Source organism: Lepisma saccharinum, chromosome 1, assembly GCF_977018435.1.
Source record: "Lepisma saccharinum chromosome 1, izLepSacc3.1, whole genome shotgun sequence".
In the NCBI taxonomy this organism is placed as follows: Eukaryota; Metazoa; Arthropoda; class Insecta; order Zygentoma; family Lepismatidae; genus Lepisma; species Lepisma saccharinum.
The window spans coordinates 94152936-94165655 of NC_139229.1; the positions used below are offsets into that span (position 1 = coordinate 94152936).

At 35.4% G+C, this 12720-nt stretch overlaps 1 protein-coding gene across 2 annotated transcripts in view; it reads right to left on the minus strand.

The window, feature by feature from the left end:
* Window positions 1-7053, minus strand: part of LOC145998216 (uncharacterized) — a 278380-nt gene extending 271327 nt beyond the window's left edge. For both annotated transcript variants that reach the window (XM_083134679.1, XM_083134680.1), the window contains exons 1-3: window positions 6759-7053; window positions 3195-3314; window positions 1749-1861 (exon numbers count right to left, since the gene is read on the minus strand). In XM_083134679.1, the coding sequence (XP_082990805.1) occupies window positions 1749-1861; window positions 3195-3314; window positions 6759-6887 (362 nt within the window). In that variant the 5' untranslated portion in view covers window positions 6888-7053. The remainder of the gene's footprint in view (window positions 1-1748; window positions 1862-3194; window positions 3315-6758) is intronic.
* Window positions 7054-12720: the final 5667 nt, after the last annotated feature.

Sequence of the window (12720 nt, forward strand, 5' to 3'; positions counted from 1 at the left end):
TGTTTTAAATATAACGATTAACGTTAATTACCGCAATATTATTTGAATTGGTAATCGTTCTGCAAGTTCAAACGCAGCGGCGGTTATCAGGTTAGCTGACCTTAGGGGTCCACAGACAAAATTGTTGTTCGCAATAAAATATCTGACCTTTTTGTATGAAACGGCACTGTAATTGACTTAAAGCTATATGCCTTCTTGTAAATTATTACTTGTCTAAATTTCTGAGCAAAGAGACGAATAGACTAAGCAAAAAAAATAAGAGGACGAAGCAACCTTCGATATCAATCCAAAATCATATGTCTCAGGTTGGGGACTAAGTTAAGGAAGGGGATTAGTTTTGAGGCGTGAAAAAAATCGTGACCATCTTAGTCAAGTTCAATTGCATGGTTAGAATACAATTCGACTCTCTTTAACTGACTTGTGAGTGCGCTACAAATACGAACTGCCAAGTGGTCAAAAATAAACTGAACTTGGACTCGATACAAATTACTTGCACAATACAAAGCTTCACAGAATAACCCCCCCCCCCACCTTTATCTGCGAGGTTCCCTTCTATAGTTTACAATGTAACCAGTCGCTGAAAGGTATGGTCGTATAAGTACGAGAAATATAATTGTAAGCACGCAATGTTAATTGAACATTATCCATCGTAAAGTGCCTTTAGTCCTTTCGTCTGTTCTAGCACCACGTTTCAAGTTTTTGAGTTTCTAGGTTCACTTTATGCACAGATAGGCTAATCGGGACTGGACCTACAGTTTAAAAGTGTATTCAGGGTACCGTTGAGTAGTTAGTTAGCGCAACGAATTTGTAGAAAAATAACAGGTTTTCGATCCCAAACCACCGGCAAAAATAAATTGTTCACCTACGGACGAGAGAAGAGTGTTCTCTAGAAACATAGCGTTGGAACAGGCCCAATTTATATGGCACATACAGGTTGGGAAATAATGTGGGGAGGGGGTGCCGGCCACTTATCCCTGGTAGAGCCAAATTGGCGCCATAATCAACGCGTGCAGCACTCATATTTCAAATTTGTATTTCGTATTTGTATTATTCTCAATTAACGTAAGAGAAAATTATGAGCTCTCCTCCATGGGTACGAAGAGTAATGAACACATCATTATTAATTAATCAATGTAGAAATATATTAATATATTTAATGCAAGCAGTTCGTAGAATTCCAAATTTAAAAGAGTAAATACACAACACATAAGTATCACACAACAAATTTCATGACTAAAATTTCTCCTTAACTTTCAAATATTTCAATTAGTTAAAGTTGGTAAAAGTTATAACAAAATGTGAGAATGAGTATGTAATTTTGAGTGTTAACGGTTTGGTGTGTGAAAACATTAAAGAAATAGCAGTTGTTTTAGAAATTCCTTCCTTAGGTGTATTGAGAAGAACAGTCTCCATTAGGATATAATAATAACAATAGTTTATTATTCGTGTAGGAGCGTTAGCAGAGCACGCTAGGACAACAGGGGTCCGGGTTCGAATCTCGGCCAGGGTGTTTTTGTTGAGTACACCTTCATCAATTTCATCATATCATCACTCATCCTCATCGTCGCGATTAGTCAAAATAGGCAGAAAAGTGGCGATAAAAAATCAAATCAAATAGTTTGTTGTCATTATTATTATTACGTAATCAACGTAATAACGACCTGCTCCGTACAAAATTTCCTGGCGACACCCCTCCACATCAGAATAAAAAATAAATAAAACAATTGAAAGTTATTAACAAGCATTACCTTTTCTTGGTAGCCTCCAGTTCGTCCATCAGCGACCTCATCAGCGCATCTTTCTCCTTGAAGCCATCCTGAAGCGAGTGCAGCTTATCGTAAACATCCGCCCTTTTATCCAGCTACAATGGAAAAGTAATATTCTGCTAGTAATTATTTGCCACATGCTATGGAACTACATGTCAATGAACGAAAAAAAGAATACAAATAACAAAAATAATACAACTATTTTGACGGATCTTAAATATATATCTACTTACTGTGTCTTATTTGCATTCTAACACATATTTGTTTTTAACACAATATTTCGACTGATGAAAGCCTAGTCCCAGTTGGCTGAATCTGAGTTTACAGTTATTGATCGATTTTTCAAATTTTGCTTCGGTTTTCCTACCACTTTTGGCTAATCGCGATGATTAGGATGAGTAATGATATGATGAAATTTATCAAAGGACACGTACAAAGAACACTCATGCCCAGGTCGTGGGTTTGAACCTGTGATAACCACTCCGCCACGGAGGCCAGCAGATACTATTGACAATGCTTGCGAAACAATACGTAACCGTGTAAATGAAGACGTGTTTATTTATATTTCCTTTTCTTATTGATTGGTGCCCGACCCTGTGGCCGAGTGGTTAGCACATCGTGCTGCGACGCCAAGGGTCCCGGGTTCGAATCCCGGTCGGGCTTGGTTGTTTGTGAATGTCCATTCATCAATTTCATCATTTCATCACTCATCCCCATCTTCGCAAATTAGCCAAGAGGCACAAAAACGCGAAGTAAAATAAACTAAATCAATCAATCAATCAAAATTATTGATTGGTAGACTACGTTCTACACTGGTTAACACGGCGCTGATGACATCGGAATTCATTGATTAGCATCTGTTTTAGAATTACTTTGCGACTTATACGACGCCAAAAAAATATTTCTAAAAAAAATCATGAAACCATAGGAAATATCATCTCAGTATCCTTTCATTTATAGGTTCTGTTAATGCTCAACGTTTATCCTGCACATATACAAACCAGTACAACAAGTTGAACGCGCAATCTGGCCTACTGTCTGCTCCAGGAATCTGTAGAGCAACGCCGCACACAACGGTAGAGGAGGGGAGAAAGAGAGAGGACGGAGCAACGCAGCGGCATTTTCGCCTCCATGCACTCATTCCTCCCTCACACGTTTGTTGCTCGAGCCCACTTGGGTCACTACTTGCGCAGAGAACTTATTTTCGTTCGCTTGCTCCACAGATTCGTGGAACAGAGTATACCTGGATTCAACAATTGTTCATTTTGAACAGAAGGTTATCAAACACGTTAAAAGTGCTCGAAATCAACAGCTTATAACAGGTTCAAAGCAAAACACAGTACGCAAGTTGTGGTAATTTGTCCATAATTAGTCACTAGCAACATAAATATACACATAATATTATATTGCAAATTTAAATAAACTCACTTCTGCCTTGTAGTGGACCAACTGCTTGTTTAATTCTGTTACTTTGGCTTCATCCGACAGTCGAGTCATCTTGCATTGAAGTTCCAGGTCATCATTTCTCATGTTAAGTGTGTACACCACCTGGAATTAAAGGAACGAGAATTCGGTGTAAATAATAAACAATATTGTTATTATTCACGGTATTCACATGGGTGCTCCCAGGTATGGTTTGCTGACCCATCCTGCAATGAGGATTTAACATCCTAGTGCCAATTTGCTTACTTTCCGTTTTAATTTTTTAAATTATTTTTTATCTGGTTTCTCGTCTTTCATTCTCTATCTTAGAAATGTGTTTCTTATTTCTTCTCTTTTCGATTGTTTTTTTAATATATTTCACCTCAGTTTTTACGTTACTTTTTCTTCGTTATCCTTTCTCTATCGGATTTATTTTATTTCCCTATCTTTTCTCACTCAATTGTTCTTCTCTCATTGACTGTCTCATTTCTTTCTCTATATCATCTCTGCCGACCTCCGTAGCGGAGTGGTTAACACAGCATGCAACAACTCCAGCCAGGGCATGGCTATTCTTTGCGAGTGTTCCTTCGTCATATCATCTTCATCGTCGCGATTAGCCAAAAGTGAGGGAAAATCGACGCTAAATAGCAAAAATAAAATAAAATAAAGACTATCGCATTTTGATGACGTCACCTTTAGTCTTTGACACAAGAGCATTGCCATCCAGCTTAAAACGTACCATTTATTTATTTAATAATAATAACATAAAACAACAAAAATAATAACATAGAATAAAATTACATGTGGTTAAGAGACTTACATACTTTTACTTAACTTCTTCTAAAACGGTCCAGATTTTCAAAAATGTCTATTTGGCTTCTTAGATTATTATAGGTCTCTTCCCCAGGTGTTTGATTAAAACGTGAAAATACAAATTCATTTTATTGTAATGCATAACTTAATATTTTAATTATCCTTTACTCTTCTTATTTCTTTTAATTAGTCACACAATTTCAATTGTGTCTTTAGAAGAGAATGATTGCGGTGCGCATTATAACTGTAGCTAGTGCTTCAGAAGCCAAAAGTGTAAACAGGAACATCATTTAACATGTTGCTTCTCTTTTCCGCCCTCTTCGAGTTTAAGTGCTCAAAAACGTATCCGCTTTAAGCACAAATTTGGCACAAATGTGAGTCGCGACGTTACAGAGTGGCTACTGTGTGTGTGTGTGTGTGTGTGTGAGAGAGAGAGAGAGAGAGAGAGAGAGAGAAAGAGAGAGACAGAGAGAGAGAGAGAGAGAGAGATTTCGCAACTCCATGTCTCCACGGAAGAAGCATTTCAAAGAACGTTCTTGTTTCTGCAAGCAGTTAAGCATCGCAAATTCACCGAATCAAATTCCTTAACAACGTCACTTTGCAGTCAGGATTGCAAGACTAGCACAGGTTTAAAGGGAGACGTGTGCTTCTGCATAAACATCATAACTTGCCGTCTTGTAAAAAAGGGGTCAGGCTTCGATCACCTGTGGAGGCACAGTGCAATGTTTCAGATCCCACTTTAAACTGTAGGTCCAGGCTCGATTATTATACACGAGAACAAAGTGGACATAAACGTAGCACAACAATTACCTAATACAGTCTACAAGGTATGAGAACCCGTCTTCCATGAAAAGGTGTATGTAACATCGTCCACAGCAGTTAATATACAATTTTGTAATTCATCTTGAAACAAATTAATTCTGGAGTATAGCAGTGTTGATAGATGTTTAGTAGCAAGCTTTATCTCATGTTCCGATGAAATTTATAACAAAGATGTCATCGTAAAGTAAGTCTAAACAAATCTAATGTAACATTGTCCATTTCGTTCAAGTCTGAAAAAAAAAAAAGCGTTTTGTTACCTCACTTAAATTGTTGTTTGCACATAATTGTTTGGCCCTTGTACAGTAACAACTTTATAAAATATACACAACCGTTAGCTGACACCTAATCGCAAAGTACTCGTAAAACGCTACATAGTGCAAAATTCATTGAAGAACGCAACCAAATTAGCTGCCTCGAAGCAGCGAACTTCGGCCACTTATATCTTTATTAAATAGTAGGATATTTAACATTAACTAACCTGCATTTTCCACCGAGGTCAATACTACAAAGTTGACATTTCATATCAGTACTATTTTCTCTCTTGCACTGTTAGTACAAAAACATAAAATAAGACCATAAACATTTTTTTTTTATTTAACTTGAAAGTTGATATGTAGAGTAAGCCACTGAAACGATGTAACATTACCACAATAATGTGTTCGAAGTTGAAGCTGGAAACGGCGAGTTAGAAAGCATTTTGAGGTATAATGGCATAAAACAGGGGAATATTACTGTCATCTGTGAAGAGAAGTAAAGTACTTTACTTGTACGACTTGTGATTCAGAATTTCATTTCAGAATAAGGGGACTTCTTTTAGGTGACGATTAATTATCTCCAGTTCACAAACTACTTGATTTCATTTTAATTTGTACACCTTGCCACAGTTAATACAATTGTTTCCTCCTTCCCTTATTTTATTACCTGGATCTAAGTATAGGGTGGAGAAAAGGGACTAGCGAGAGGTTGTGTAAATAGGCTCAGACCTTTATAAGTTCGGAGTGACGCCTCCGTCCTCCAGGTGCATACCTGCGCTCTTTCTTCCACGATGTTGACTCACTCAAACCAAATCCAAAACTGATCTCGAAATTTCCTTCCGATCTTCTCAGATCGATTCGGTTGCTTCACTATACAAATTCCAATATCTGTCGATTCAGATCCGTTTGTCAGGCTGGTACCTTTCCACGGGTGAGGCAAGTAATGGAATTTGTAAGGTCTGCATTCCAAACCGACGAGAACATTCTGTCTCCGTAATGTTTCGTTTTCAAGTACACCTTCTAATTTTTACGTACAAGTCAACACAATAGTAGCAGAAAATAACTTGTAGATAACAAGTTACAGTATTCATAACTGTGTTCCATTTTTTTCAAGGACATTACGGGATTTGAATCAATAAATGGAATGGCTTCTAGCAATGTGTACTACGTTATACAAGGTAATTTATCCTAGCCTAAATTGGGTTAAAACGCGATTAAAGGTTTTCCACTTTCAAGAAAAGTACTGCATTAAAATGCGATTTAAACCTAACTAGTGGAGATTGAGTTACAGGCTTGACAACGATGTTTTATAAAGAAACAAACCACAGTATTTCTAGTTCACTTAACAATACACTATATGTGTTGAACACCACACAAATTTTGATATTAACAATAAACGAAAAAGCAATTTCAGAACTAAATCACAACCAAAATAAACTGTACATTACATATTGAACTACGTTTGTACCGTGACAGAGGTTTATGTTTCATATGGATTTGTTTAGAGCAGCATTATCAGCATATCATAGGAATGTTGTTTCATTTTAATCGTTGTAACATATGTGCAACAGCTTAACTTAAAAATAAAGTATTGGAAATCATAATTGTCTACGAAAACTGCAAGTGAAATAATCAACAACAGACAAAAGGTAGAAATGTAGCTTTATCAAATGTCACTTACCTTGGTAAGCTGTGCAATCTTCTTACACATTTTGAACAAGAGATCGGGTGGAATGTTTGAGTTCGGAAGTCCCTGCTTCTTGCTGCTAAAACCATCATCTCCGGTTGCATTGGGGTATTTCGCTGCCATTATGGTGTGTACATAACTTCGAGTCACAGCATGAAAGGCAGGTGAAGATATAATAAAAGCGCCTCCTTAATATTTACAGTCCCCATTCTGGTCGTCAATTACTCGAAATCGAATTCTTCGTGCATTTCCCGCTTCTTGCAACCACCGAACTTCGCCGGCCCACCAGATAACACTTCCCTCACATGTGGAATCTAAAAACAGTAAAACATCAAGGGCGCAGTGTTGCCAAACCTGATCATTAAACAAGAGCTAAATGCCATAAAACTGACAACGAGATAAAAGTAACTAACTTTCAAGGAGCTAGATTTACAAAAATGCAACATCTGTATATTACAAGGGGTACGTACAGTGGGATCCATGAGTATTACCGTGCAAATTGTCCATGACTATTTTCATTCATTTTTCTCCAACATCCTCTGTGTTTTTAAGCGATGGGTTTTTATGTATGCTGGTGCAGAAGTTGTCAACAGATTGTTTTGGGTTTTCTTTTAATTCTTGAAGCTCTTATTTGGTCATTTAAAGTGCACAAACGTGGTGATGGACAATTTGCACGGTAATACTCATGGATCCCACTGTACTATCACCTGGAATATACAGATTTTTGCAACAACGAAATATTTATTTATTGTCATTGGTCATTGATACAATGATACTCCTATAAAAATTGTCAATGTTACAGAAGAAAGAAAGGTTTCTCCATGAATGAGGGATTATGTAATCATAGGACAAATTTGGCGAGGGCAAGGGGGGGGGGGAATCCCCCCAAATTTTCAAGTTTATTAAAATTTACAAGTTTAGGGTATTTGTGTTAACCTCCTGGCACCTGAGGAACAAACGAGGATATAAAGAGTAATGGTAAGACTGCAGAATATGGGTTGCTTAGGAGGAACGCGGTTCATAATTTTTTGGTAACGTTTTGTAGTTAGTAATCGGGAAAAGTAAGTTTTAAAGTGCGGAAAATTTTTTTTCTTTACAAAAACCAGATAAACGTGTCCAGGTTGGGCGGTATTGAAATCGTAGCAGCGAAGGAAAAGGCATATTCCTTAACAAATCTAGTGAAAGCAAAAAATGCGTGTTGTTAGGTAGCTAGGTTTAGTTTACTTAGCCTAAATAATAATTAGTCATTGTATTTATGCTAATGAAACCTAACCTAACAGGCCTAACCTAACCTTGTAGGCATTCCTCGAAGAAATAATGAAAGAAACTGTGCGTAAACAATATGGACACGAACGAATTGAGAAATGCATTGCTTTTAGTAGCAGGAAAAACATTTTTCATTGTATTTATGCTATTGGAACCCAACCTAACAGGCCTAACCGAACCTTGTAAGCATTCCTCGTCTGAAATAATGAAAGAAACTAAGCGTCGGTGGGTGGAATCCGGAGCGACAAATCAACTCGAATTCCGCAAAACGAAGGGTCTCACTTATCGCACAACACTTGAGTGGGTAAACAATATGGATGCGAACAAATGGGGAAATGCATTGCTTTTAGTAGCAGGAAAAACATTTTTTACGGGCAATAACATAATAGTAATCGTAAAAGGAACACCAGAAAATGGAAGTAGAAGGTACGTACTTTTAGTTGATATAAATTTCGTTCGTCTATTTAGAGGGAAAAGGCAGCCCATGTTCTGCAGTGAGACCAGAGTAATTTTTATGATTTCTCAAATGCAACCGTTATTTGGTAAAATAGTCCTGGACACTAATTTTATGGGATGGAAAACTTTTAATTTCTCTCTTCCCTTTTTTGTGGACAATGTACAACAGCTTTTTTGCCATACACAATAATGTGCAATATTAAGACTTGTCTAATAATAAAAGACGCGTGAGGCAACAATTTCCCTCGTGATTTTAGAATCAGAATGCAAAAGGTCCAGATCTGGTTCCAAAGGAGTCAAGCTGGCAACAGTGCAAGGGGCGATAGTCGAGCGCATGTGCGGTCGCTCAAGTGTCTGTTTAGCGAGCAAAAAATAGTCAGACCTGGTTCTTCTTAAAGATGCGACCCGCATTCAAAACTCAAAACTAGGACAGCTTTAACAATGACGCATTGAGTAGTGGAAATCAAGAAAATCACATCTCGAAACAATAATATATTTCGCTATGAGAAAATTATTTCTTCAAAATTATTTCTTCTACTTATCCTCTATATTTTTTTTGTCATTTTACAATTGGGGCATTCCATGAAAAGTGGTCCTACTCCATGTTAATAACAAAATGATTTGATATGAAAATTATTGTCTTTAATTGCAATAAGGTTTAGATGTTTGTGAATGCATGTAATTTACACATTTTACCAATAAAAGTTACATTTAGTTTTTTAGATATTAAATGAGAAGACAAAAGTTTATAAAGAGAAAAGTAACATGCATTTCCTGAATTAAGCCTGCTTTTTATTTCCTCTTTAATATTATTTTCATTTGTTAGTATTACTTCTAATACTTGAATTTGGAAACTGGTTCAAACGAGTTGTTATCAATAATTAGATTTTGATTATTACCTAACATTTTGTTTCGGCCTGTAAGCATATATTTAGTTTTCTCTTTGCTAACTTCCAAACCTATCTCTTTAGCTGCTTTCAAAAATATTTTAGCATTATTCTTAATTATATTTACATCATCCCCAGTAAGTCTATATCATCATATGCTAACACTGAGTCACATCGTTTAATTTTAGTCCTTCGTTAGTTTCTTTTACCTTCCTAACGGCGTATTCCAAGGCAAAATTAAGGAGCAATAGAGATAATGCATCTCCTTGTTTTAACCCATCATGAATTAAATTTGTCAGACATATTAATATCTACACAAATTTTACTTTCTGTTTCACTGTGCATATTTTTATCATATTAACAAGTTCCTTAGGTATTTCAAACTCGACTAATATATATAATTATATATATTATATAATTTATCTACAGGCTTCCTCACTCATATAATAACCTGCCTCCAAATGTGGACATATTCTTGCCGGAACAAAGTTTTATAAAATTGTTAATGATGTATGTATAATTTTGATTTGTTTTCAGTGCCATCTTGTACTCTATTTTGTTGTTATTGTTATTTTCCTGCTGTTATTGTTTCAGTGTAAAATGGTCATTCAGTACTGTATTTGAAACTTTAGGTAAAATAAATCTCTTCTGACTGAATCCTAGGGTTTTTTAAAATCAATGACTAGCTGATGGACATTTTGATTACATTCCCACTTTTTCTCGAGTGTCTGTTTGATGTGAAAAAGTTTATCTGTTACGTTTAAATCCACATTGATAATCACCTATAATTTTATTAGCATATCGGGTTAGTCTTGTTAAAAGAATGTTAGATAATATTTTATATGTTGTTGAGAGTAGAGAAATTCCACGGTAATTATTGCAGTTCATTTTATCACCTTTTTTAAACACAGGAACAATTATGGATTCTTTTCACTCTTGAGGGATTTATTCTCTATTCCATATTAAACAAATTAATTTATGAATTTAACATATTAACGAATTCCCACCATATTTAATTAACTCAGCTGGTATTAAATCAATGCCAGGTGCTTTGTCATTCTTTAGCCTTTTAATAGCATATTTAACTTCAGTCAAGTTAGGTTCTGGAACTAAAGGTTCTGCTGTGTGGACTTCATTTACTTCTAATTTATCTCCTACATGAACATTTAAAAGGTCATTAAAGTAGTTCTTCCATCTATTTAAAATATCGCTTGGGTCAGCCAAAATATTGCCGTTTTTATCTTTTATCAAGTTTACGTTAGGTTGCCATCCCTTTCTAAATTCATTTACACCTTTATTTCAATCTCTGATATTTTTATTTTTGCTATTTGCTTCAATTTCGTTAATTTTACTTTTCAAGTAATCTCTTTTTTTTACTTCTAAACGTGCGCTTAACTTCTCGCTTTTTTATGTCTATTAGGTTATGACATTTAGGGATGTGCCGAAGCCGATTACAGATGTATGAAAATCGGCCGAAATTGACATATCGGCATCGGTATCGGCATCTGCAAAAATCCGATATTTAAACCGGTACAGATTATACTAAAGTTTTACCTTAGAATAAGTTTTATATTTTAGTTTTGTAAGATTTATTGAAAATTAGGTTCTGATTCATCATTATTGTAGAGTTTTTGTAATAAAATTACTGCAAACTCGCATTCAGAGGATCAACCTAATCAAAATCGGAAATAAAACAGTACATTGCTGAACCAGGATCTGCTGTTGTATTGGAAAATCAAAAATGAGTATTCAAACCTGAAGCAAGTGCTGAGAAAATATTTGGGCATACCTGCTGCATCAGTATTCAGTGATTGAGTGTTCAGTGTTGCTGAACAGATTTGCGATAAGAGAAGAAGAAGCTTACTTTCTGAAGTGCTTCCAAAAGTCGTGTTTCTGAAGTTGAATCTGGCAGCAGTAAATTTCCAACATTAAGAACAGGAATTCATTTTGCATTTCAAAGAACTGCTTGTGCACTAAAGTAAATCCTCTTCCGAATCCATGTTCTTAAAGGTTCACATAAACACCTTTTGTAGATGCAAATGTACATTCACATATCTTGAGAATATATATGTATATACATAAGATATGCAATACAAATGTACATAGCAAATATATATTTTACATGCTGAAAATAACATCCCATTTCTGTTTAATAATCTTATGTATCGGAATCGGTTAAATATCGGCATCGGTATCGGTTCCAAAAAATATCGGTGAGTACATCGGCATCGGTAAATTTTCAGGTTCGTCACATCCCTAATGACATTCATTATCAAACCATGGCTTACTTTTTCTTGGTTTATGCTATCCTATACTTTCTCTACCTGCTGATTCTATTGCATTACGTATGTGCTCCCAATTCTTATTTACGTCTGTTTCATTTGTATTTTCATCATCATTTAAATCCTGCAAAATATCGAATCTATTTGACAGTTTAATGTGGTAATCTTTCTTAATTCTATCATCAGCAAATTTTCCTGTATTAAATTTTAGAGCTTTTAGATTTTGTCGCTTATGATTAATCACCGAGAGTTTCTCTCTTAATTTAGCAAATACTAAATAATGGTCATTGGCACAGTCAGCACCTCTATGTGAACGAACGTCAATTATATTAGTATCCCTCCTTTTATCAATGAGAATATGATCTATCTGATTATGAGTTTTACCATCTGGAGAAGACCAGGTATATTTATGGATATTATGTTTAAAAGTGGTACTTTTCAAAATTAAATTCTTTGAGGTTACAAAAGTGATCAATCTTATACCATTATCATTACTTAATTCATGAAGACTCTCTTTACCAATAGCAGGTTTGAATGCCTCTTCTTTGCCAATCTGTTCATTTCAGTCACCTGATAGAATTTTCATATCATACTGAGAAAATTTATCGAAGACCTGTTCTAACTCTGCATAAAAATTATCTTTAGTATTATCATCTTTATCCTCCGTTGGTGCATGCATGTTTATTAAAATAAATTTGCACCACCTACCTTCTAAAACGTCACAGACAAATGAATTCAAAATATGCTACATTTTTAAAGCGTCACACACGTAACGCACTTTTGTTAATGCTTTTCGTGCATTCAGCTTATGCCATCATACTCAAGGTTTTTTTCATTTGTTAGCAGACACCTAAAAGTACTTCGTAATTCTACGAAATCAGCTTATTATAAATACTTTAATCCAATCTCATGTATAGAACCTTAAATTTTGTGTGTAAAATGTCACACACGTAACGCTGGAATGCCTCAATTGTTTTTTTAACACTTTATGTTAATTGTGGCGAATAGAAAAGATGATTTGCTGGATCGACGAGAAAAAATAATAAAATATCCGTCAGACCTGCC